Raw genomic sequence first — 25,320 nt, 5'->3', positions numbered from 1 at the left:
TTTAAATATATGTATTTGAAGAGCAGAAGAAAAACATGCTCTATCGTTTTACAAATTTGTTACAAAAAAACTTGACCGAGTTCTATGGTCATTGAAATCGCTAACAACACCCAAAATGAGGTCTCCATGTCGACTGCTACGTCTGCAGGTACGAGATGCTCCAGTAGGGATCGACTACTAGAATCCTCAGATACGTTCAGGACTTCCTTTGTCGATGATCCGGGCAGTTTTTCAGCATCTGCTGGTACTGAGGATGCTTTCTCATTGTTATCAGCTCTCTTCTCGTTGCTTTCCACTTCTACGTCTTTACTTGCTACAGGAGATTCAGGGACCTCGCTTTTTACAGCTGTAGCTTCAGTGGGTATTACTTCATCTCCGACACCTTTCGTGGCAGAATCAATCAACGGGGTGAATGTCACAGCGCGCTGAGGCTCTACTGATGTCAACGTAGCCTCCTTATTGACTCCCAAGTCATGCAAGCTTATTTCGACTGGCAACATTGAAATCTCTCGAGTTACAGTTCCAACGGCATGTGTGTCTTCTAGTTTTGATACCTCTTTTACATTTAAAGACACTTCCTCCTTCCCGACCGGGTCTTCTACATCTTTAACAGTTGACGATGCTGGCACTTCTTCCTCGGCTACTGGCTCAGCTACAGTTGATTCCATAGCCTTGGGCACCGTTACCTCCACAGCTTTACTCTGTAGTATTTCGAGTGCTTTTGATGTGGCTGGTATGGGATCTGGTTTACGGAATGATTTCTCGGATTTCTTGAGTGATTCAAACTCCTTTATTCTATTGGCTACACTCAATTGCGCGACAACTGGCTGCCTGATAGTTTCAACTGTTCGTACAGGGATATTCTGATTGGTAGCTGTGATGACTGAAGCTAAGGGAGTGTTGATATTCTCATCATTATGAGTTGTAATTGGTTCGATACCTCGAGTGCCAGCACTCATGACATGACCGTCTGTTATGCCAGTGGCTCCTGTTGGCTGTTCATAATTGGAATCATAATCCATCCTGAATTCTTTAACTGCATCTACAGGTTGGATACCATCACCAGCTGATAATGTATGGAATGTGCTGTTTGTTGAATAATCGTTATCCTTCATCTTCAACATGTCAGACTCTTTATTATCGTCGGCTGAGTTCATAGGAAAGACGTGTCCAAGGGTATGGTGTTTATGAATGGGCGCTTCAATGACAGAGCCAAATGCCTTTGAGATATGGCTCTCCGTGTACGGCGAGACGCTACTGATATTTGCAATTGTTGCCGAACGCTCAACAGCTGGTTCCACTACGGCCCCCAATGCCTTTGATTCTGCATTGTGATCGTCAATGGTATTCAATGAGTTCTCTGATTGTCTAGAGTTGATGTCATCAAATCTAAGCTCTCTGACGGAATCTATCGACTGTATACCATCAGGTGCTGATAGTGTTGAGTAGGTGTCCATAGCAGTCTCAATATCATCCAAGTACAACATTTCAGATTCCCTGCTGCCGTTTGGCGGTTGATCCATCGGCAAGACGTGATTTATCACATGCTTTTTCTGTACGTGTGGTTCATCAACTGAGCTGAATGCACTAATAATGTGATCATCCTCTGACGTTGGTTCTCTTGTGTCTAATGTGAGCGACTGTATGCTACGATTACTGATATTTGCGAGCGCTAACATGGCTTGCATATTATCATCGTTCATTTCGGAATCATGCAAGTCAAAGACAGTAGGCTGAATAACATTTGTATCAGTAGAACGGTTCTCGAGTTCACCATTACTAGCGGGGAGAGGCTTGCTTGCCTCAAGTTCATCTGCTGGTGGCTCTGCTACTATCGTTCCTTTGATGTCGACAGAATCGACTACACTCTTTCCTTCTGCTCCTGGCCATTCGCTAGAATGAAGCACCTGATTATCCGAATAGTCGTCCTCCAGTCTGAAATCTACAAGCGACTTTATACTGTCAGACTTTGAGACCACACTGGAAGCTGCTGGTGAACTTCCCATGGTGAGATATAGCGTTATTTCGTCGTCACTGGAACCTGTATGTTCAACGACATTCATTGGTATTCCAAGATGTTCACTTTCCTCTGCTGACCTGTATTCGTCTGGAAGAGCAATCACAGATGGGGATCGGTGCAGGTCGGCTACATCAACATGTCCGGATTTAGGCCTATACTCGTCGGGCAAAGTAATCACCGACGGAGACCTCTCCAAGAAGGTTTCCTCTGCATATGCTTCATTATCGGGTGAGGTTACCAAGTCGGGTATAGCTGTGTCTGCATAATTGAATTCGGGATTGGACATGATAACATCGGGATCATGTTTGGGAAATATAACATTCGTGGAGGGTGAGCGACTCGCATGTCCTTGCCAAGCTCTGAGTAGTGCTGTATCTATAGATAAATAGGCTGAAACAGGAAGATGATCACTTCCAACTGCCCAAGGATGTGACGTGTAGTGTACCAACTTTACCGGCATTTCTTTCGGTGGTTCTGAACCTTCATGCTCGATGCTAATTTTTGGCGTAAGATGGGGTGTCTCTGGAGGTGTCATTTGCTGGGTTGGAGGGTCAACGCGCCCAGGAGTCAATATGTTAAGGGGGGCTTTTAAAATATCACCTAAGGAGGTCCTTCTAGATTGTGATGGAGACCTGGACGATGACCGTTGCTCTGGTGATTTTGATCGGAAGACGTCCAGAAAGTGTACCTTGTCTCCACGCGACAGGAGACTAAGGCTATCTTCTGATGGTGGTGTTGTCTGTCCTGAAAGCGAAAAACTTCGTGATCTTCTATGATTTGCGAGATCCGCATCGTCTGCAGAATCTTCTTCGTCTGTGGTGGCGCCAGGAAGGTCAAGAGACGGAATATTCCTTTCAATGCCACACATTGCGTCCCAACCTTGTTCCAGAAACTATCACACAGGGGCAGTAATAAAGATAAATACATAAATTCTGAAAATTATTTAAGAATAAACTCACGGGGAACCAATCATGAACTATTCGCATCCGGATCAGTATTCTGTCTGTCCAAGCCGGCGCACGTTTGGAATCATATTTGACAGGATCAGAAGCCACCTGTCAGGATGGATTCGTATTAATTATGTGGATTGAATTTTGAAAACTATCAATTTTTACCTCGGATACTTCGAGCTTGTACGTCGGGGGAAAGGACGTCAGCCCTTCCAAAAACATATACTTCAAAAGGAAGAGAAGAGTAAATATAGACTCTCATCAAGCAATTTTCATTGTAAATGACTCACAAATATGCTGCCCATTGTTTTTTGAGCAATGAGTTGGTCAAAGGGCACTAGATCTTGCAGCGAATGTTCAGCTATCCTTGTCCGGATCACGGTTTCTGAAACATCCATCCTGTAATTTAGATCCCCCATAAACACAAGGACGTCCGCGTCTAACAGCGTGTTTGTCTCATCGGTCGGCACATACAATCCTTTGATGGAATCCAGATCTTGCTTTGTTTGCATCGTAGAATCCATGACTCTTTCATATCTTGGGAAGGACAAGCCGGCTATGATTGTATTGTAATCTGAATTCCTGCGCTCCACATTCTTTTTATGGGCATGGAAGTGACTCGAGCAGATTGTGATGGTCATCAAGTCAGAGTAAGTGTTCCGACTTTCTGATGGTATATATAGTGTGAGTTGAATTGCTTGGCCTCCCTTGTTGGATGCTCCAATTCCAAATCCGGTTCTACGTCATTCGTTAGTGTTGTTAGTGCCCAGCCGCAAGATTCGAACCCCTACATTGGTGTAATGTACAGCACAGCATTGCTTGCGTACCCAATAGCTGCAAAGTCTGAAGCCACAAGCCTTGGTTCAAGCTCCCTCAGAATGAAGCAAAACAGCACTCCAGTGCCATTGAATTTAGTCCCGACCGATATGTAGCTATCAGAATGAGCGATGAAGACATTTAGCAATCACCAACGCTACATAGCTTTGGGTGAAGCTCGCTAGATTTTTTGGTTTCACGAAAGTGGGTCAAGTAGCTCACCGGTCCCCAGACGAGTTCACAGCGGCCATCAGCGCAGATTCCCATGAGTGCAATGCAGCAGTATCTCCTTTCAGACGTCGTGAAGGTATTAGTCCGACTGTGGTGGGTTTCAATCCACATTCCACCGAAACACACCTTGAATGAAAGAAGATAGATGTCTGCTGTACTCCTGTATGCCGACACATACAATGTGCGCATAGATATTCTCGGCCTGAAAGATCTTGCTGAGATCTTGCTGAACAAAGGGCTGAAGCCCAACATTCCAGCTAGTTGCTGTAATCGATTTGAAAGTGGTCAGTTCAGGTCACAAAGGCATTAGCAAGCGAACCGCACGCTACCTAGCACATTGATGGCGGTAAGATGGTCCATGTAGTGGGGTTCAGAGACGGGGCTTTGTAACGTGATTAGTAGAGTGAACACCAGCAAGTCAAAGGACGAGGGGCAATCGCTTTCAAAGAAACGGGACCAAAATCTGCTGGTTTATGTGGAATAATTCAGATCTATGTACGTCAACGACCGACCGCATGTAAAACGAGGTTGCAGTTTTTGTTCAAAGTTTCTGTTTATCAAAGTTTCCAACAGAAAGTTGGAAGTTGCTGCAGCGGTAAGCGATGTTCTTATTTGTTCATTTGCCGAGTAAAGCTTAGAAATGCAATTCTGCTAAGTCACCTAACTTAAAAAACGACGTTTCTCCTCGTCTGCTTCACCTTGCTTTTCAAAACCGTTCAGGCACATTTCAAGGCTGCCGTTGAAACGAGAGACGTAAAAGCGGTATGTCGTAAATTATCGAGATCGCATGCGTAACCTGTCATATTCCTGCTGTCTCTTCCTCTCTTCCTGTTCATTTTATGGATGGATGGATGTGATGCTTGGGGAGAAGACTTTTGTCAGAGGAGACACTCACACTTTCGTTTTTGCAGAAAACCGAAGTCTCTTATAAGCTCCCACGATTTCTCGCCTCCTCTGTATAGGCTAGTTGCCCTTTTAGGATCTACTATATCTATTTGATCCTAGTCCCCAAGAAGGAGAAACATCAAAGATGGTATGTATTTCATCAATGAGCTCAAAAGGTCCGCGACCGATCTTATATAAACATTATATTCTGACCATTCTCGAATGGCTCGCCGTTGGCACCGAGCCTATGGCAATTCAGAGGCTCCTGGCAATGTACCTATCGTTCACTTACACCTTTTTTCCTATTTGAAAGGTGAATTTTACTATCGACCAAGTGCGTGCCCTCATGGACAAGCGGACCAATATCCGTAACATGTCTGTCATTGCTGTACGTCCTCTGTTCTCTACGTCCCCTAATTGTTATTGCGCTTGAAATCTTAAGCTAACATTTTTCGTTTTTGTCAGCACGTCGACCACGGCAAGAGTAAGTAGTGCTTCTATCCCTGGACTGAGGAGAAAGCTTGAGAATAATTTACTAATGTTGTTTCTGTCCTTTTTTCTTGCCAACTTCCATTATAGGTACTTTGACTGTAAGTAGTTATTTTTTCAAGCCTTTGCTTTTGCCATGATTGTAACTCGTTTCTCTTGAATCGGTAAAAGGACTCTCTTGTTGGCCACGCTGGTATTATTGCCTCCCAAAAAGTTGGTGATGCTCGTTACACTGATACTCGAGCTGATGAACAAGAACGTGGTATCACCATTAAGTCTACCGCTATTTCCATGTTCTTTGAGCTCCCTGAAGAAGATGTCGGCGATGTCAAACAAAAGACTGAAGGTATCCATTTGTATATCACTATCCAGACCTCATGTTGTGGCCTTGGATTCTCCTTTTAACCAACCAAACAAATGAATTTCAATTTTCCAGGTCGTGAGTTCTTGATCAACTTAATTGACTCACCCGGACACGTTGACTTCTCATCTGAAGTCACTGCTGCTTTACGTGTCACTGATGGTGCTTTGGTCGTCGTCGACACTGTAGAAGGTGTTTGTGTGCAAACAGAAACTGTATTGCGACAAGCTCTAGCAGAAAGAATCAAACCCGTATTGGTCATCAACAAAGTCGATCGAGCTCTATTAGAATTGCAATTGACGAAGGAAGACTTGTACAACGTAAGTAAAAAAAAGCATGAGCCCCCACTTGCACACAAACTTTAATCCAATAACACTTTCATTCGCGTAGAACTTCACCCGTTGTGTTGAAAACGTCAACGTCATCATCGCTACATATAACGACAAAGTCTTGGGTGACGTCCAAGTCTACCCAGAAAAGGGTACCGTCGCTTTCGGTTCCGGTCTTCACGGCTGGGCCTTCACTCTACGTCAATTCGCTGCCAGATACGCCAAGAAGTTTGGTGCTGACAAGGACAAGATGATGGCTCGATTATGGGGTGATAACTACTTCAACCCTGCTACAAAGAAATGGACTACCAAAGGTCAAGATGAATCTGGAAAACAATTGGAGCGTGCCTTCAATATGTTTATCCTTGATCCCATCTTCAAGCTCTTTGATGCCATAATGAACTTTAAAAAGGACGAAGTCCCCAAGATGTTGGAAAAGCTCAACATTGTACTCAAGTCTGAAGAGAAGGATTTGGAAGGAAAGGCCTTACTGAAGCTCGTCATGAAGAAGTTCTTGCCAGCTGCTGAGGTGAGTTTTCATTGTTCCACAATTTTGTTCAGCACACTTTGGTACCTTGGACCCCAAGTTATACTAGCTTTCGAGTATTTTTTCTCGAACATTTGGCAATCGGATTTTAACTCATGCCATACCTCCTTCGTCTTAGGCATTATTGGAGATGATAGTCATCCACTTGCCATCTCCAGTTACTGCTCAGGCATACCGTTGCGAGACCTTGTACGAAGGTCCAATGGATGATGAAAACGCCCAAGGTATCCGTGAGTGTGATCCCAAGGGACCACTGATGTTATATATATCGAAGATGGTGCCAACTTCCGATAAAGGTCGATTCTACGCTTTCGGTCGTGTCTTCTCTGGAACAGTAAAGGCTGGCTTGAAGGTCCGTATCCAAGGTCCAAACTACACTCCAGGAAAGAAGGATGATCTCTTTGTAAAGAATGTGCAACGAACTGTACTCATGATGGGTAGATTCGTCGAAGCCATTGAAGACTGTCCAGCTGGTAACATTATTGGTTTGGTCGGTATTGATCAATTCTTGCTCAAATCTGGTACCATCTCCACCTCGGAAACTGCTCACAACTTGCGAGTTATGAAGTTCTCCGTATCACCTGTAGTGCAGGTAGCCGTAGATGTAAAGAACCCCAACGACTTGCCAAAACTTGTAGAAGGTCTTAAACGTCTATCAAAGTCAGATCCCTGTGTACAGTGCTTTACTTCCGACTCTGGTGAACATATTGTCGCTGGTGCTGGTGAATTACACTTGGAAATTTGTCTAAAGGACTTGGAAGAAGATCACGCAGGTGTACCAATAAAAACAGGAGACCCAGTAGTACCATTCTGTGAAACCGTACAAGTCGAATCCACTATGGTCTGTCTATCAAAGTCACCCAACAAACACAACCGTATCTTTATGAAGGCTCTACCCTTACAAGAAGAGTTGGCCCAAGTCATCGAATCTGGTAAAATCGGCCCTCGTGATGATTTCAAGTTACGTGCTCGTGTTTTAGCTGACGAATATGGTTGGGACGTCACTGATGCACGTAAGATTTGGTGCTTTGGTCCAGATACCTCAGGTCCAAACTTGTTGGTTGATGTGACCAAGGCTGTGCAATACTTGAACGAAATTAAGGATTCTTGTGTTGCTGCCTTCCAATGGGCTACCAAGGAAGGTTGTCTGGCTGAAGAAAACATGCGTGGTATTCGATTCAACGTTATTGATGTTACCTTGGTGAGTTTGTTGTAAGGTTGCGAAGAAACCAAATTTAATCGCTCTCTCAGCAACCATCTAATCAACATCTACCACTTTTCAGCATACTGATGCCATCCATCGAGGTGGTGGACAAATCATCCCAACATGTCGTCGTGTCATCTATGCTTCCGTCTTAACTGCCAACCCAAGTTTGATGGAACCAGTATACCTATGCGAAATCCAATGTCCAGAATCTGCTATGGGTGGTATCTATGGTGTACTCAATCGTCGTCGTGGTCACGTCTTTGCCGAAGAACAAAGAATCGGTACTCCACTATACAACATCAAGGCCTACTTGCCAGTTATGGAATCATTTGGTTTCACTGCTGACTTGCGTGCCAACACTGGTGGCCAAGCTTTCCCACAGTGTAAGTTTAGCGGTCTTTACAGTCGTCGATTTTTGGGAATTTTTTTTTCGACAATGACTAACGCAACATTTCTCTCGTTGATTAGGTGTGTTCGATCACTGGCAATTACTCAACGGCTCGCCATTGGAGAAGGGTAGCAAGGTTGAAGAAATCGTCCTCAATGTCCGTAAACGCAAGGGATTGACCCCTGAAATTCCACCCTTGGACCGGTACGTCACATATCTTTCACTGTTATTTCGTTCGCATGTTCTTCGACATTCTCTTGCTTACATCCCTCCAATCATTAGATACTATGACAAGTTGTAGACTTGCCCTACGTTTCATTGCCGCATTCTTCCATAAAAAACTAGTTAACGATAGCATATTATAAACTCAAAATATAGAATATGCTTGAAATTCGTTGTGAACTTCTTTGGTTTGATACAATGTTTCACATCTCATCTTGCTAGTTTTATCGCAATATGGCAGACGATGAAGGCGTGGTTACAGAGCCCCTGGATCTAGTAAAGCTTTCACTTGATGAAAGAATCCTCGTCAAGATGCGTGGAGACAGAGAATTGCGTGGAAAGCTGCATGTAAGTTGCGAAGTATGTTTTTGGTGATTGTCTATACATAATGCAGAGATGCATACCGGAGGCCTTGCTCTTCTGAATGAATACACTGTGGCGGTCGATCTTGGAGCCGTGTCTCTATACTCAAATCTGTTCCTTTGTGTCTTAAATCGTCAACATCAATCTTAACAAAAGTCTCGCCTAACAGGCATATGATCAACACATGAATCTCGTTATGGGAGATGTCGAGGAAACAATAACTATAGTGGATGTGGATCCATCGACACAGAATCAATCTCTAACAGTAAACAACTACCTGCTGCAACGTTTTTCATGATTTACTAACTTGTAAGTTTTCTCACAAACACTAGACCGTGAAGAAAGAGCATGATATGCTATTTGTGCGAGGAGACTCTGTGATTCTAGTAGCGCCGCCTGTGAGAGGTTGATCTTATCTGTACACTTTGGAAAGTAGTTCGCATGCCCAAACCGACGAAAATATAAAAGTACAAAGTTTTCTGCACCAAGACTCTACTATTATCCCAGGATTTCACTTGTTTTCTATTGTTTGATCAGTAAGAAGTATGGAGGCAAATTATTCTATGTCACATTTAGGTGTTGTGCCTCGTTAGTGATCGCACGTTGAGGAGGTTACATGTTGAGAACGTTAAAAGTATTACATTTGAGCAGTTAAACCATTTCGTCAGTTATAGCTGATCTCTGTGGAGGAGGTGATAATTTGAGCACTTGTTTAAGCACTGAGGCTTGCTGCGTGAGATATGCATAGTTCTTATCTTCCTCGATCTGTAGAACAAGTGGAAAGGGTCTTAGCTCAACGGAGTTTCTGAAATGGAAGATATGAATCAACTCGCCTCCTTTGCTTGTATATGAGCATCTTCATGGTACATGGCATATTTGGGTTCAGTGATTCCTAAAACACCACTTATTTTACTCCCAGCAAATTCAGCTGCTTCGAGTAGTCTACCCATGCCAAATGTCAGAGTTCCCCAAGCATACGACTAGGTGGAAAAGCAAACGCGTCAACACGCCGAAGTCTTCAACTTTCGATAGCATTATCTTATTTATGAAGACGTACTGTTCCTACAGCACTTGGTGTAAGGCCTTTGCCGTTGTCATTCCCTAACTACACAACACACAACGAAGTTGATCAGATTACGTTCCAAAAACACGTCTTATTCACGCGTGAACTTACTTGATATGACTGTATCTGCTGCTGTGAGGATAGTGCGCCACAAATGTCGTCGTCTGGCGTTTGTGATGAGGGAAAGTTCTGTATGGGCTCCTGTGAGGCTATAGGTATCGGTTTGGTGGGTATCTGCATCTGGTCTATATGTGGGTAGGCTTGCTGTCCCGCCTTCATTGTTTGAGTGGGGTAGTGAACCTGTGGATACGCTTCGTTGACCATCATTGATAGAGATTAGAGGGAGTGTAAGCTAGCCTCTTTGGTAATCGAGCGTGCTAGGCTAGATTGTCGTAGTTGGTGTTAGAGGTGGTAAATTGTTGCCAGAGCCAAAAATTAACAAAGCCCGACCAAGAAGCAAGAAGAGAGAAAGCAGCCACTGCCTCTATATACAAAAATAGGAGGCAAGATCCAGCGATGACTTTCAGCGATTAGGATGAGCGAACTCCTTGTTTCCTCATCTTGCGTGTGATTTTTCTGAATGAACTTGCTTTGAAGAAAGTCGACACAACGCGACAGCTGCTCCACTATCAACACAGCGAACAAAGATCATGATCGTATCAAGTGTACAACCTTCGCCACACATTCCACACACGATTCGCTAAAGTTCTGCGATCGACGCGAAACACTCTTGATCACATCTGTGTTTTTGCTTGTACACGAGCACGATGAAACCACCAGATCAAACACTTCCAGACGTTTACATCCTAGAGGGAACCGCAAATATTTTAGATGTTCAAGATAAGAATGGTATGTCCTTCTGTTGAATCAAGATATGTTGAATTTTGGTTGGTTCTCTGAATTCGAAGGTCGTGCGTGATCTAACACTTACTGGGCGTAGTTCTGCTGGCTCACGAATACGGAAAGGAAGGAAATCGAGATTTGCAGCAAGCTATCTTGAATCTGGGTTACCCTCGTGCCGAAATCATCAAAATCACACTCGCATCGTATAGACACGACCTCGATAAACACTTTACCAAACCACATTATGATACGCCCGCCCCCATATGCTTCTGTCTCTGCGATGGAACCGAAGATGATCACTATCCTGGTCTGTCCGTTGTGACGAGGCTAGAAGAGAAGGGAATTCCTTTTACTGGATCTGGATCAAGATTTTATTATAACACGACCTCTAAAATTACTCTGAAACCAATGCTGCAAGCTCACAATGTACCAACAAGTCCGTTTGTGGAAATCAACAAGGAGAGTGCCAAATGTGATTTGGAAAAGGCAGCTTCAATCATTGGGTATGATTCTAGCAATTGGACTTTGGATCTGTATTGATGTTGTTTCGTTTTAGCTGGCCGATGATCGTGAAACCGGACGTCTCATACGGATCTCTATGTATAAGTGAAAGCTCAGTGTGCGAAACGCTGGATCAAGCACTGAAACAGGTCTCTTGTGTGTTTGCCCAGACTGGACACGGTGTCTTTGTCGAAAAATTCCTAGGTGGCCGCGAGTACACTGCACTCTGCTCAGGAGACGTAGAATACGGCGTTAAAGTATACGTCGTTGCAGAAAGGGTCTTTAACAAATCGCTATCCAAGTATCAGAGACTGCTAGCGTTTGCCAAATATTGGGAAGGCTATGATCTTGAAGGAAATATGCCAGCTCAGGGTGAAAATCAACTGTATTCGTATGATGCAGCTCCGGAAGCCTGGCAAGCCACGCTTCAGGGTGAAACAAAAAAACAATTCATCTGTTTGCATACTGTGGTTTTGAGACTGACTTGTATCCGACATAGATATTGCACGGAGAGCATACATTGCTACTGGCGGTGACGGGTATGGGCGCGTCGATATGAGGAGTGTAGATATGGATGATCCAAGCGCGTATGTGTTGGAAGTTAACTCGAATTGTGGGCTATCATTTAAACAAGGAACATCGTCTCTTGGAGACGTGAGTTCTATGAAAACAGTTATCAGATTTGAGAAGATTCCTGAAATTCTCTCCTTTTCTAAAGATATTGCATCTGTCGAAAGTCTCGCCTGAGGAATTCGTGCAGGATCTTCTGGACTTTGCAGTGGCTCGTAATAAACGACCGAAGCGGACTTGCATGTGAGGACGATATTTATATTTGTACAGAGCTTTCAAACAATTCTACATTATATGCTGTATATAAACAACCACATGCAAGTATTTCCCCCTTTGCAAATTACTCGACTCCAAGGAACTTCTTCCTTGAGAGCTGTGGGGGAAGAAAGTCCTGGTGAACATCAGGTGCGTCTGGCGTATATACATAACCCTCCCCGTATTTCAAATCTTTCATCAAACGAGTAGGAGCATTCCTTATGTGCAAAGGTACTGGCAAAGCAGGCTCATTCTCTACCGTATGTTTTACTAGCTTCAAGGCTTTATACACTTCGATGCTTTTTGGTGCTCTGGCCAGATGAACGACAGCATGGGCTAGAATGCAATCCGATTCTGGCATACTATATCGAGAGATTTGTTATTACAGCACCCTGTGGTGAAAATGGTGAGGGTGGGGAGGGCTCGATATTCTCCCTAACTTACCCAATAACTTGAGCTGCCTGAAGTGCCGCCATGGCGACTTGAAGACAACTAGAGTCAGCTACTCCAATGTCTTCTGATGCAAACCTCACGAGTCTGCGAGCAATATATATTGGATCTTCCCCAGCATATATCATGCGTCCAAACCAATAGAGGGCTGCATCAGCATCTGAGCCTCGCATGCTCTATGGTAAACACTGAATAAATCATTCAAACAATCCTGGTTCACTTAATGTCACGCACCTTGTGAAGTGCAGATATCAAGTCGTAATGATTGTCACCATCCTTGTCGTACTGCAAATGAACCTTGTTGAGAGCTTCTTTAACTGATGATACAGATACTTGAGGACTCTCAACGTCTTCTGTCTTGACGGCATCAAGCGCCATTTCAAGAGCATTGATGGCCACTAGGAAACGAGTGAGACAGAGCCGCAAAGCAAGATGATACCATCATACCTCTAGAATCACCATCAGACATCCTAGCAAGGTACTGAAAGACTTCAAGCGGTATTGCGATTGGCCCAACTAAACCATCAATATCTTGATCTGACGTGTTTTGATCGGACGATTCTCCGGTTGTTTTTGCAGTAGTATTTGGCAGACCTAGTTTTATTCTTGCCGCTCTCTTGAGAAGAGGCACAAGGTCCTCGTCACCAAGTCGCTCCAGCACAAATACTCTGCATCGAGACAATAAGGCGTTGTTCACTCGAAAAGAAGGATTTTCCGTTGTCGCTGCTATTAAAGTAAAAGACCCTTGCTCCACTGCGGGTAGCAACACGTCTTGTTGTGCCTTTGTAAATCGATGGATCTATCAAGCAACAACAAAAGCGTCAAAGAAGCATCGTCAGTCCACGAAATAAGAGTAGTACCTCGTCGAGGAACAGTACTGGCTTCGGGCCAGGCAGTAAAGCTTGATGATTACGGCTCTGATCAATAAAGGAACGGACATCACTAATATTATGTTGAACAGCCGACATTTCCTTGTAGAAGCCGCCTGTCTTTTTACCAATGATCCTGGCTAACGTAGTCTTACCAGAACCAGGAGGACCCCATAATATGAGCGACGGCACACGTCCACTCTCGATGAGGTTTCGAAGGAGTTTGTTTTCTCCCAAGACCTATAACTCGTAGCTTTGTTAGAAGTGGTTCGTATCGAGAGGCAATAACATCTTTTGGCTGTTACCTGTTGCTGTCCAAAGAACGATGAGAGATCAGATGGCCTTGCCAACTCTGCCAACGGAGCGCCAGACTTGTGCTGAGCTGGCCCTTGTTGAGCCGTACGTTTCGAAGATGGGAATTCGATATCGTCCAAAGCTGGAGGTGGTGGTGGTTGGAGATTCGACGATGATACTGGGCTAACGTTGCTCGTGATCGTTGATTGTTCCCGTTTACGTTTCTGCGAAGATGCCGTAGGAGTCTTACTAGATCCAGAAGCTGGTTTAGGGACCGATGATGCACCGAATATAGTAGCTTGTTTGAGTTGACCGCCATTGGATCCCTTTGTTGGTGCAGGCCTCTGATCCAAGTGATTGTTCACATGTTGACTGATATCTGCAGCTGGAATGTCCTCATTGCATATAGGACAAGTTTGTGGATCCTCGACTGTTAGCATATTATGCGGATTCTATAAAAAGAAACTTCAGACGATGGTTGGGGCTTCGCTGCTGAACATTGCAAAAAGCAGCTGTGTGCAAGCATGCGCAGACCGTACCTTCACGAGACCCAACAGTGAATCTCGGCTAATAGTGAATCTGAAAATCGCCAAGAACTACCACTTCCACCAGTTTTGATCAAGTTCCAATGTACTTGAAGATTGAAACTTCGCTAGAGCTGTCAAGTTTCAACAGCGATGAACCCATGTCAGAACTCCTTGTGAATCGCGTCGGAAATGATTATTGACGCGTGAAAACACTCAACTATCTCTACGAATCCCTCTAAGGCCTCTGATATGTCAAGGTGTCCGCACGTCAAAAAACGAAACAACACTTTTTGCTTTGGATTCGCATCATAGTGAGATTCCAGTGGTCAATAGGCGAATAAAACACGTCCAGGATGGTAACCCTTACCCCATTGTTTGCCGTCTTACCTGTTATTGCAAGCTCAACCTTCCTTTCACTATGCTCACATTTTAACTTCAAAACATCACATTATTAGAAACGCAAACAGTACTACTCAAACAACGCGGGCTACCTTACGCTTTCCTATTGGGCTTCCCAACTAGAGCAAGAGTTCGACGGATTGTCTGACATGGATTTCACTCTGCTCCAAAACATTGTTCTGTGGAATGTGATTCCCAATTTTGCTACAAAGACTGTGATGTGGTTTTACTATCGTTTCAGAGGAAAGACCCCGCCTACTGAGAATAGTCCACGTTATCGGCAAGACTACTCCTTCTTCTATACGCTGGTTGTTGTCGGCTACTTGCTGTTCACATTTGTGCAGGTACGTCTTGTTCATGCATTCAGTTCACTGTACTGTCGTCAATGATCTGTTAGTAAATCGCGCCGTATTTTGTTACAAAAGGTGGTTTATGATTTGCCTCCAAACTTGTATACCAAACTCGGCGTGACTGTTTATACTCCTGACGCAGAGCTCAAGGCTGCTTATCGTAAAATCTCATTGAAGTATCACCCAGACAAGGTAACCTCAATCTCGCATCAAGAACCTGGCGGTTTTTACTGACCCTCCTTTCTCCGTAGGTGTCTGAGGAATTTGCTCCTGATGTGCAGCATAATATGTATCTTGGAATGCGAAAGGCATACGATGTTCTCAAGGATCCAACGCGTCGTGCTGCTTACGGTCGGTGTCCGACCTCCCTTTGTACAAAGAACAAATGTGCTGATTCGGATCCTTTACAGACAAACTCGGTGACGCCGTATTTGATTGTACACACTGCACGACAGAAAGAGACTATATCCTCCATGCTCTGCAGCATTACTCCATGTATTATATTAGTACTGGTCTCATGTTTTTGGCTAGCAAGTATGTAATGTTGTTGCAATCAAACACCTCAAAGTACGCACAACCTACACCTTCTTCACTAGTTTTCTAGGACGTGCTCATTATGGTAGTTTTGCTCGCTTTGTCGGATTGCTTCTCTTAGCTTCCATCGAAGGAGCCATGAGGTTTAGAACAGATCCAACCAGCTTTGTCTTCACAGAGTACACCACCGCAGATCGAGTCGTCATGCTCCGTCAAATAGTGTTTTGCTTCTTTATAGCCTTGTCGACAGCAGGACCAGTAGTCTTTCCAGAAAAGATCAAGCCTGTTCGACAAGCCATACAAGAAGTATCCGCAATGGTTGAACTATTGGGTAAAGAAGCAGCTGCATCTTTCCAATCAGTGTTTGAGCCATTCAAAGGAGATGCAGAAGCTCAACGAGATCTGCAGAGGAAGATGGAGAAGCTGGCTGTGGAATTACGTCTGCGAGATACAGACCCAGAATATCGAAACCTGTACAAGTAGTAAGTCAGACACTCTAGCAGATGTACAAGTAGACAAAATTGTATGTAGAATAGAACATAGTTAGAATTATTTAAAACCGCAAGGTGGTTGATCACAGTTGGCGGTTGATATATGTTTTCCATCACGCGACTCGTGTTTGACTTGCGTTGAAACTGGACACGTAGATCTAGCGCACAATTGACAACTTGACGATAACATTGGTGGATTGCAGATCTTTCCTGCTTCATCACGTTGGTGCTGATAGCGTCAAAACCAATTCGTTTTCACCCGACATGTTTTCTCAAGTCTCAACACCGTCCCAACCTCAACCACACTCAATCGAAAGTCTTGAGCTCAAACGAGGACACTTCCAGCTCATGGCTGCAATTGAGAATGACAGGTTACTATCACATCTCAATAGCTCCACTACAAATCCCAATAGGGCAAACAGAGAACTTTTACCTAGACTCGAAGAGCAAACAAAAGGGCAAGTCATTCATTTACTGGTCAATGGCATGTTTTTACTAATTGTATTCTGTATGATGTATTAGATTTGCTCTAGAGGATGGCCTCGCATTCGTTACGTATGGAGCCAGTGCGATTGCCAGTGATGACTTTTCCAAATGCTTTCAACCTGAACCAAGGACAAGGTTTTCGCTGGAAATCTTGTTTGCTCCATTCTATGTTGGTGGCTTCTTATTCAGATACTGTGTCTTATTCCCATATCGGTACGTCTCGTCTTGCCAGAGTTTTCTCTACTGCTTGGTGTTTGGTTCCAAAACCCTGTTAGATCAGGACATTTTTCATTGTTGACAACCATACAAAAGAATCGCAGTTTGAACAATGAGAAATACTGGATCTACGTACAATTGATCAATGGCATCATCCTCACCTCTATGCCAACAACTCAATATGGTGCAACATGGCAAAATTTGTTAACCAATCCACTTTCACAACATTTTGCAGATTATGCTTATTGTTAACCGCCTCATTACTATTTTTTATAATGTTACCCGTCGTTCTTTACTTTGAAAATGAAGAGTGGCAGGTATGAATCAAGTGATTTTGACATTTATCATCCTCGCTGCAGCACTCACACAGTTCCTATCAAACATTTGACAATTTTGACCAAATTTTTCCACCATTTCTTAGCGCTCCCTCTTCATGTTTTATACCAATGCATTTTTACGCTCGTTCGGTGCTCAAATCACATACCACGGTGAAAAGCCAAAGTTGGACAAACCACATATTTTCGTAGCAAACCATACCTCGCTCATCGATTATATCGTATTATCAGCCAATGGCTTTCCTCACGCAGTAATAGCTCAAAGCCATGGAGGTGTCCTGGGATTCTTCTTGAAGAGTGTCTTGGCACTGAATGGCTCACTCATCTTTGATCGTGCTGCAAAGAATGATCGACACTATGTACCACTGCAGATGAAACAGCATACCCGTGACGTCCGTCGCAGCCCACTCTTAATATTCCCGGAGGGTACCTGTGTCAATAACGAATACACGGTGCTCTTCCACAAAGGTGCATTTGAACTGGATGCTGCCGTATGCCCAGTCGCGATCAAATACAACAAGAAATGGGCCGATGCATATTGGTTTAGGACGTCCCAGACATTTGTGACTCATCTCTTGTTTCTCATGACAAGGTGGGCACTGGTAGCGGACGTATGGTATATGGCTCCTGAAACCAGAGGGGTTGGTGAATCAACAGTCGAATTCGCCAACCGTACCAAGGCATTGATATCAAAGCAAGCTAAATTAAAAAACTTGTCTTGGGATGGCTACTTTAAACATATGGGACCACCTAAAGATAAACAGGACCGACTCAAAGAAAACCCTCAAAGTCGATATGGTGCCATCTTACTTCATCGACTACGACAACCTGATGGTCCAACCACCGACAGACTAGGTCGTATGCGTCGTGCAAATACCATTGCGATGGGTGAGGTGCCTGCTCTTCGTAAAGTCAATGTAGTGCCAGATTGGTTGTTGCATGGTGCAGAGACTACACAAAAGGGCAATGAGATGCTCGTGGCTTTGGAAGATAATAATCGTAGAACAGATATGATTCAGGCTATTGAGAGTCGCAAGTCGGATGTCGTTCAGGTGTGGCGGCAATATACCAAGATGAGATCGGCAACTGAGACCCGAGCTAGGATTGAAGTAAGTTTTGTCTCAGAGAGAGCCAGTTCTGCCTTTGCCGTTATTCTTTCGTACCAGATTCAAGGATCTAACAACACACAAACTCTTCTTTCTTCAAGTATTCGTCTTGGCGAGTATGGTTTAAGCAGCGCATAGAACGAGAAGCCAAACGTCGCGAACAAGAGATATTAGACCAACAATCACAAATGTCTCCTTCGTCTGACGCTGGATGGCTGGACTACTTCTCGGAAGCGGCAACAACAGCCACAGTTGTGTTGCGCCGAAACCTATCATCTAGGTCTATGACCAATTTAAGTTCCCTGATGACCATGACCAGCACCACAGCTCCAGCACCTACTAGTAATGGTCATCACTCTCGCACGCTCAGCTCTTCTTCTGGAGGAGCCAAACCACGAAAACTAATCATCAATAGTGATGATGAGAATGATGACGATGAAGGTTATGTGGACTTTGGAAGGGGGAAACGACTTGATCCTTCCAAGCGCCCATGCCTTGAAGGAGAACCACCAGTAGGAGTATCCAAAACCAATGGTCATATAAGAGCAGAACCGTGGAATGACAAACCACCAATAATTGCTGCCAATTGATAAACATAGATAGGGTCTTTTTTGGATTCGAAACAGGAGGCTTCTATTTTGGAATGCTGGGAGAATGATCTCATTTTATATATCCTTTTATATTTTGTGCCATACTACTGAAAACACGTTGACTTTAGAATGAAAATATGCCAAATTACTGAAGTATCACCGTGTTTATGCGCGTTATCGTTCCAGTCCGTCTCTGTTCCTGTTCTGGTGTCATTTTACTCCTTACCTCACGAACCTCTTTACCCTTTCAATTCAAAAAAAACACGACTGCGCTCAAGTGAGCTCGACGAGAACAGACGAGAACAGCAACCAGAAGGCAATCCCATTATTTTATAGATAATTAGCCATCATGCTGACTGCACAAGAGCAGTCAAGTCAACCTAGAACAGAAGATAATGGTACTCAACAGGCTCCTCGCAAAATACGATTCGACGTTGATACAGAAGATGGAGATACTACTATGCGGGCAGCTGGACCAGAAATATCATCAATTCCTCGTACCGATGCACCTGGATTGACTTCAGTTGGAGCTGCTCCTCCAATGTCATCACAACAACGGCAATCACAAATCAATCGCAGGAGAGCAATGGCTGCCATTGCAATGGAAATGGCCGCGAATGAAGTACCTAAAGCTCGTGACACTATGGCTGAAGAAGTTCGTAAAAAGTTTGAAGACTTTTTGGATGAGTAAGTGCTGCTTGTTATTGTGTCTTGGTTTGGTGTTAAACTTGAGTTTATTTTGGTTGGAATAGTGTATGTTTTTATGATTAATCTGACCATTTATTTATATAGATATGAAGATGAACAAGGAACGCATCACTATGTTGAGCAGATCAAGGGTCTACGAGCTTCAGAGTCAACAACCATCTATGTTGACTATGAAAAATTGGTACAGTGTGATGATACAGTTGCTAAAGCTATTATGCAGCAATACTATCGGTAAGTACATCAAAGTGCTCAAATGCTCAACCACACATTCTCACTTTGGCTGATTTGCTTTCAACCCCTACTGTAATAGTCTTGATCCATATTTGCGCAAAGCAGTACAGAATCTCGTACGATCTCATGATCCAGAATATCTGCGTGTTGGTGCAGGTCCATCTGCTGCAACTGAGAGTGGTACTTTGAGAGAGTTTTGGGTTAGCTTTTATGGTATTCCTGCTACTCGAAGGTGATTCCGTATATCCAGATTGCAAATAGGATTCCGTTTTTTCTCATTCATTTTCCAACACAGACTAAGAGAGTTACGAACTGACTTGTTGGGAACTCTCCTATCGGTATCTGGCACCGTGACTCGTACTTCTGAAGTTCGACCAGAACTTCTGTGGGGTACCTTCCGATGTCCAGATTGTGGAACTATTATGAATGACATCGAACAAGAATTCAAGTTTACGGAACCTACCATCTGTTCCAATGCTACTTGTGGTAATAGACTGGGCTTTGAAGTAGTATTGGCCCAATCCAAGTTTGCTGACTGGCAGAAAGTTCGGGTGCAAGGTAGAAACGCATATTGTGAGCAAGGCCATCTCTGGCTTTTGAGTTTGCTGACATTTTTTCTTGTTTCGGCCTGAATAGAGAATGCCAATGAGGTACCAAGTGGTGCTATGCCACGTAGTATGGATATCATCTTGCGTAATCAAGTGGTTGAGACTGCTAAGGCTGGTGACAAGATCATTATTACTGGAACTCCTATTGTTGTGCCTGACATTACTCAGCTTGCTGGTTTGTGAAATTGATGTTTGACAAAAGAGTCCTATTCGGTTTGCTCCAAGACACATTATTAATAGGTGGTCGTGTTGAAGGACAACGTGGTCGTAACGAAGATGGTCGTGGTTCAGGTAGGCATTGAAACGTGGGCTTGATCGTTTATATACCATACACCGACGCTATTTTTCTCCATCATAGCAAACACTAATGGTGATGGTGTTTCTGGTCTCAAAGCTCTCGGTGTTCGTGACTTGACGTACAAGATCACCTTCTTGGGTTGTTTTGTTCGACCAGCCGAAGCTCGTGGTCCTGCTGGCTTGAGCAATTCTGAAGAAGCAGAGCTGACTGCTGAAGCTGTATTGCAAACTTACTCTGACGAAGAACTCGCAGAGTTGAATGAAATGAAACAAGACAGAATGTTGTATGCTAAACTTATTGGAAGTGTTGCACCTCACATTTTCGGTAAGGGTTTTGTGTCTCTAGACAAAAAAGGTGCACCGCCAAATGTTTATTTGATCGACTAGGTCATGAGGAAATTAAGAAAGGAGTCTTGCTTCAGTTGTTGGGTGGTGTTCATAAAGTAACTCCTGAAGGCATCCATTTACGTGGGGACATCAATGTTTGTATTGTTGGTGATCCGTCTACTGCAAAATCTCAATTCCTGAAGTAGGACAACTTGTTTTCTTCCTTGTTTTGTTTTCAAACGCTGACATTGGCTCAACTACATAGATATGTGTCAAGATTTATTCCTCGAGCTATATACACATCTGGCAAGGCTTCCTCCGCAGCAGGTCTGACGGCAAGTGTCACGAAAGATGAAGAGACAGGGGAATTCACTATCGAAGCTGGTGCTCTAATGTTGGCCGACAATGTAGGAGATCGATTCAATTTCTATGGTCATTATCTGATAATCATCTCAAACTAGGGTATTTGTTGTATTGATGAATTCGACAAGATGGATACAACGGATCAAGTTGCCATTCACGAGGCCATGGAACAGCAAACCATCAGTATTGCTAAAGCGGGTATTCAGGCCACTCTGAATGCTCGTACATCCATTCTGGCTGCGGCGAATCCAGTTCATGGTCGTTATGACAAGAAGCTCTCTCTCAAGGTGCGCCTGGTTAGATCCTTGTGGTATCCTTTATCTTTGCCAAACTTTCAACCCAATTAGCAAAACATTCAAATGTCGAGTCCTATCATGTCTCGTTTCGACTTGTTCTTTGTGATCTTGGATGACTGTGATGAGACAACTGATTACAACATTGCTCGTCATATTGTCAACTTCCATCGACATCGTGATGAGGGTATTCAATCAGAATACAGTCAAGATCAGCTCGCTCGTTACTTGAGATACGCCAAGAGCTTGAAGCCTAAGGTGGTCCCTTATTTCAAGACCGTGCTTAAGGTTTTTCGCTCACATTGCGGTTCGATTTTTAGATGACTGTGGCGGCTCGTGAATACTTGGTAAAGCAATATCGACAGCTACGACAAGAAGATTCTACGGGTAATGAAATCTCTACAATTCTTCTATTGAACATTACAGCTCACTCTTTTGGCACGCTACAGGTGTGAATCGATCATCATATCGTATTACAGTCCGTCAGTTGGAGAGTATGATCCGATTGTCTGAAGCATTAGCCAAGATGCACTGTGACCAAGAAGTAGGTGTTTGCTCAATGGTTGGTCTTCGAATTTAATGCTAACGCCTCTGTGACCATAGGTCAACATACACTATGTCAAAGAAGCAGCACAATTGCTTCGAACTTCAATCGTTCACATTGATCACGACGATGTAGAGATGAATGAGGATGATGACGCAGAATTGGTTCGCATTGCTGAAGAAGCCGAACGACTCCATCAAGCAGCACAAGCTACTGCTATGGAAATGGATTATAACACTGAAGGTGAAGCAGGTGGTGCACCAGCAGCTCCAGATGCTGCTCCAATGGATGTAGATGGACAAGGACCAGATGAGCCTCGTGCTAGTGCCAAACTCCGTCTTCCATATGACGAGTATCAACGTATATCTAATGCAGTGGTAGCAGAAATCACTCGTCATGAAGGTAGATCTCAAGACGGGTCAGCAGGCATGCGAAAGTCTGAGCTGATTGATTGGTATATGGAAAGTAAAGAAGATGATATCGAGACTGAAGAGCAGCTACATGCTGAACGTAAAAAGGTTAAGGCCGTGTTATCACGTCTCATAAACCGTGACAATGTATTGATTGAGTTGAGGGAGACTGGATTAATGGCAGATGGTGCTGAAGGTGAACAGGCTGACCCACGGGCTCCTTCTAATGATCCTATCGTTGTTATTCATCCCAATTATGTTCCTCAAGAAGAGTTTTGAACGTAATAACGGTGATGGAAGTTTGTATAAAAGTATAAACGTGTAAACTATTATGGTAAACATAGAAAACGCGATATGATGTGATTTTAGTAGTGTGTATACACTTTGATGTTTTGGACCATCTGGTCCTGCTTACGTGTATGTGATTCATAGACGTGTCCTGTGACTCTTGTGGAATAGATGATACACTGCCTAAATTGTAGGTCCTGTGCTGCATCTCCCTCTCTCCTGTTCTGCCCCTCCATAGTTGGTCAGTTGTGAATGGTTTATCCGGTATGACCGTTGTCGCATGTGTCGCATATTCAACAGCTGTGTATTACTGTGTCATATATGTATTACTCTTACAATGTTGGTCCTGTGCTGCCTAGGTTTTTTTATAACTGAGAGAATAAAATGGAAAAAGGCTAAACTGCAGCCAAACGTCCCCCCTGACCCCAATTTTATAACATCCACTAGAGAAGGCTGACTGGCTTGATGGTGGACTAGTGGGAGAAGTAAATTTGCTCACGTCCAAACGTCCGACCATTGCAATTTAAAACCGTGTTTCTCTTGTATCACCAAGAAAAGCCAATGTCCAAGACAGGTCCCAAATTGTGTAGCAAGGTTGTCCATTTTTACAGACATTTCAATAGATACCATGTGCTAGATACTCAGCATGTCGTTCACTCAAAGGTTAAAAAGACAGTACGTCATTCTTTGCTAGTTGAGAGCAGATGGAACGAGCACGTCTCTAGTAGAATCCAACTACTGACCAATGAGAAGAGCCGTCGAAGCTTCTACATAATTCGCCAGTTCTTCATTCTCCTGCGGCATACGTGATACATAAGAGATAGTTATACACGAATTCAACGCTGCTTTAAACACTTTTTTTTTTTTCAAGGTATTCATGTTACAAGGGCACAGGTCGACCCGATTCAATCATATTACGTTAGTCAAAGAGGTGCTGACTTCAAAAATATATATGCTAGTTCATCCGCACATACCGCCATTCATCACACCACCAGTCATCGGAAATTGCCCTAATTCTTCAGTAACGGCAGTACCCATATTATCGTCCTCATCGCCTAAGTTGTGCTAGTGCATCCCAGGAATTAGCAAATAGAGACGGATGAGATGGAGGAGGTAGTTGATCTCTAATAGATAATACTACTGCCCGCAAGTTTTGAGCATAGGTGCTAGCTATCGGCCAGACACGTCCAGCATCTTCAAGAGCTGGAATCAATAGAGCTGCTAATGGTTCCACTTCCTCATGTCTACGATGACCGCTTAATATCGGTCCTGAATTAACAATGTGAGAGGCACTTCGTACTGGTACAGTACCACAAGAGGCTTGGTTCAAGGGTGTTGCAAGCAGGGTTCGAAGGGCATTAATGTTGCTAGCAGCTATGTTGGAGAATACAGAGAGTAGTGGTTGTTGATCCGGTGTTGATCCATCACTAGTATGGAGACCTCCAGTACTACCAGTGCTGGTGGGGTCACTTCCTTCCTCACTATTTACATGCGTTGAAGTTCCAAATACATTCCGCGGATCTAGTCCATTTACCATTACCCTAGAGTATCGACTTGAAGAAAGTAACGCTGCGGCAGGTGGCAACAAGAAGGTCTGTAAAAACGGTGTCGATACAAGTTCGGGAGGTGGTGCGACCGATAGGGAAGGAAGAGTATTGTGGTATACACGGTGTAGGATATGACAGTGTCCTCGATACGCCATGACCAACATATCAATGGGAGTCCACATTTCTACAACGGGTTGATCTTGGCATAATGGTCGAGAAACTATTACCTTGAAGATCTTGTCTGATCCCTCTGCGTTAGTCTCTGAGTTTGTTGAAGGGGCTGTCGTTGCGGATGATGCGGAACTTGGTAGATTATCGGTACCTACATTATTGTGGATGGCAGATGGAAGTGGAGTAGTCGACGATGTTGATTCTGACGCTCGGCGTTGACTGAGTACGTGTGTAATAATTAGTTCATGAATGATGTAGTCCAGGGTAACATATCACGACTTACTGAAGAACTCCAATCATAGCAAAGAAGATTATATTTATAGCAACGGCTGCTGGACTTGGCCGGGTCCCTGAGCTCTCCAGACACCATAGTCTTCCTGCTGTTGAAAGTACTTGCAAGTTAGGGAAGATTTTCAGACTGCTTGGCAGCGCATCATAATATCGAATGAGTGCGTCATGAAGCATCACAATGTCCATGAGCAATACATTCAAAACTTGCGCAACCGGTTTATAACTGTCCCGTAGCGAGTCCGTGTTGTTGCTGTTATCCTTTGGCTGTGACGGAGGACACCTGACTCGTGCCAGTCTCAATACTCGTCGTCCCAAGAACACTAGTTGCACTAGCGCTTGAGTTTCTGCGCCGTCGGATATTACATTACAGCGATCTAGTATTTGCGGTGTGTGTGACATGAGTTTATCAGTCCATGCCATAGCTCCGAAATCAAAGACTGTTTGAGCGTCAAATTGACTCAGGGACTGACACCAAGGCGAAGTAGGATCCGACGGAGAGACTGCTGTCGTCGGTGGTGTCAAGGCTGGTGTCGTAGAGTATAACATCTCATTTAA

The 25,320-nt window shown here is 43.9% G+C and overlaps 8 protein-coding genes across 8 annotated transcripts; 6 read left to right on the top strand and 2 right to left on the bottom strand.

Moving 5' to 3' along the window:
* Positions 1 to 5,248: 5,248 nt before the first annotated feature.
* On the top strand, positions 5,249 to 8,524 carry SmJEL517_g02092 (uncharacterized protein; the record flags this gene model as incomplete). Its single annotated transcript, XM_031168020.1, has 10 exons — positions 5,249 to 5,290; positions 5,368 to 5,386; positions 5,482 to 5,492; positions 5,563 to 5,737; positions 5,828 to 6,072; positions 6,143 to 6,610; positions 6,747 to 7,829; positions 7,912 to 8,218; positions 8,304 to 8,427; positions 8,506 to 8,524. 10 exons carry the CDS (start codon positions 5,249 to 5,251, stop codon positions 8,522 to 8,524), a joined length of 2,493 nt encoding a protein of 830 aa, XP_031025960.1.
* Positions 8,525 to 8,679: 155 nt separating this feature from the next.
* SmJEL517_g02091 (uncharacterized protein) lies at positions 8,680 to 9,218 on the top strand (the record flags this gene model as incomplete). The annotated part of the gene is made up of 3 exons (XM_031168019.1): positions 8,680 to 8,793; positions 8,978 to 9,073; positions 9,141 to 9,218. 3 exons carry the CDS (start codon positions 8,680 to 8,682, stop codon positions 9,216 to 9,218), a joined length of 288 nt encoding a protein of 95 aa, XP_031025963.1.
* A 414-nt stretch (positions 9,219 to 9,632) lies between these two features.
* Positions 9,633 to 10,150, bottom strand: SmJEL517_g02090 (uncharacterized protein; the record flags this gene model as incomplete). The annotated part of the gene is made up of 3 exons (XM_031168018.1): positions 9,633 to 9,788; positions 9,866 to 9,913; positions 9,983 to 10,150. 3 exons carry the CDS (start codon positions 10,148 to 10,150, stop codon positions 9,633 to 9,635), a joined length of 372 nt encoding a protein of 123 aa, XP_031025962.1.
* A 488-nt stretch (positions 10,151 to 10,638) lies between these two features.
* SmJEL517_g02089 (D-alanine---D-alanine ligase) lies at positions 10,639 to 12,032 on the top strand (the record flags this gene model as incomplete). The annotated part of the gene is made up of 5 exons (XM_031168017.1): positions 10,639 to 10,720; positions 10,812 to 11,217; positions 11,271 to 11,647; positions 11,715 to 11,869; positions 11,934 to 12,032. 5 exons carry the CDS (start codon positions 10,639 to 10,641, stop codon positions 12,030 to 12,032), a joined length of 1,119 nt encoding a protein of 372 aa, XP_031026043.1.
* Positions 12,033 to 12,125: 93 nt separating this feature from the next.
* SmJEL517_g02088 (uncharacterized protein) lies at positions 12,126 to 14,093 on the bottom strand (the record flags this gene model as incomplete). The annotated part of the gene is made up of 6 exons (XM_031168016.1): positions 12,126 to 12,402; positions 12,485 to 12,666; positions 12,725 to 12,888; positions 12,938 to 13,289; positions 13,351 to 13,599; positions 13,665 to 14,093. The coding sequence occupies 6 exons, from the start codon at positions 14,091 to 14,093 to the stop codon at positions 12,126 to 12,128; spliced, it is 1,653 nt and encodes a 550-aa protein (XP_031026044.1).
* Positions 14,094 to 14,533: 440 nt separating this feature from the next.
* On the top strand, positions 14,534 to 16,010 carry SmJEL517_g02087 (uncharacterized protein; the record flags this gene model as incomplete). Its single annotated transcript, XM_031168015.1, has 7 exons — positions 14,534 to 14,536; positions 14,636 to 14,923; positions 15,005 to 15,121; positions 15,181 to 15,280; positions 15,340 to 15,463; positions 15,526 to 15,945; positions 16,007 to 16,010. The coding sequence occupies 7 exons, from the start codon at positions 14,534 to 14,536 to the stop codon at positions 16,008 to 16,010; spliced, it is 1,056 nt and encodes a 351-aa protein (XP_031026041.1).
* Positions 16,011 to 16,931: 921 nt separating this feature from the next.
* On the top strand, positions 16,932 to 18,687 carry SmJEL517_g02086 (uncharacterized protein; the record flags this gene model as incomplete). The annotated part of the gene is made up of 3 exons (XM_031168014.1): positions 16,932 to 16,973; positions 17,078 to 18,100; positions 18,199 to 18,687. The coding sequence occupies 3 exons, from the start codon at positions 16,932 to 16,934 to the stop codon at positions 18,685 to 18,687; spliced, it is 1,554 nt and encodes a 517-aa protein (XP_031026042.1).
* A 349-nt stretch (positions 18,688 to 19,036) lies between these two features.
* SmJEL517_g02085 (uncharacterized protein) lies at positions 19,037 to 22,747 on the top strand (the record flags this gene model as incomplete). The annotated part of the gene is made up of 14 exons (XM_031168013.1): positions 19,037 to 19,374; positions 19,480 to 19,626; positions 19,706 to 19,858; positions 19,922 to 20,184; positions 20,263 to 20,409; positions 20,475 to 20,525; positions 20,593 to 20,856; positions 20,919 to 21,060; positions 21,124 to 21,265; positions 21,320 to 21,508; positions 21,569 to 21,772; positions 21,835 to 21,901; positions 21,964 to 22,058; positions 22,118 to 22,747. The coding sequence occupies 14 exons, from the start codon at positions 19,037 to 19,039 to the stop codon at positions 22,745 to 22,747; spliced, it is 2,832 nt and encodes a 943-aa protein (XP_031026039.1).
* Between the last annotated feature and the right edge of the window lie 2,573 nt (positions 22,748 to 25,320).

Source organism: Synchytrium microbalum, assembly GCF_006535985.1.
Source record: "Synchytrium microbalum strain JEL517 chromosome Unknown SmJEL517_scf0008, whole genome shotgun sequence".
NCBI lineage: Eukaryota > Fungi > Chytridiomycota > Chytridiomycetes > Synchytriales > Synchytriaceae > Synchytrium > Synchytrium microbalum.
The sequence above is the reverse complement of the archived record's forward strand: the minus strand, read 5'-3'. Positions and strand labels throughout refer to the sequence as shown.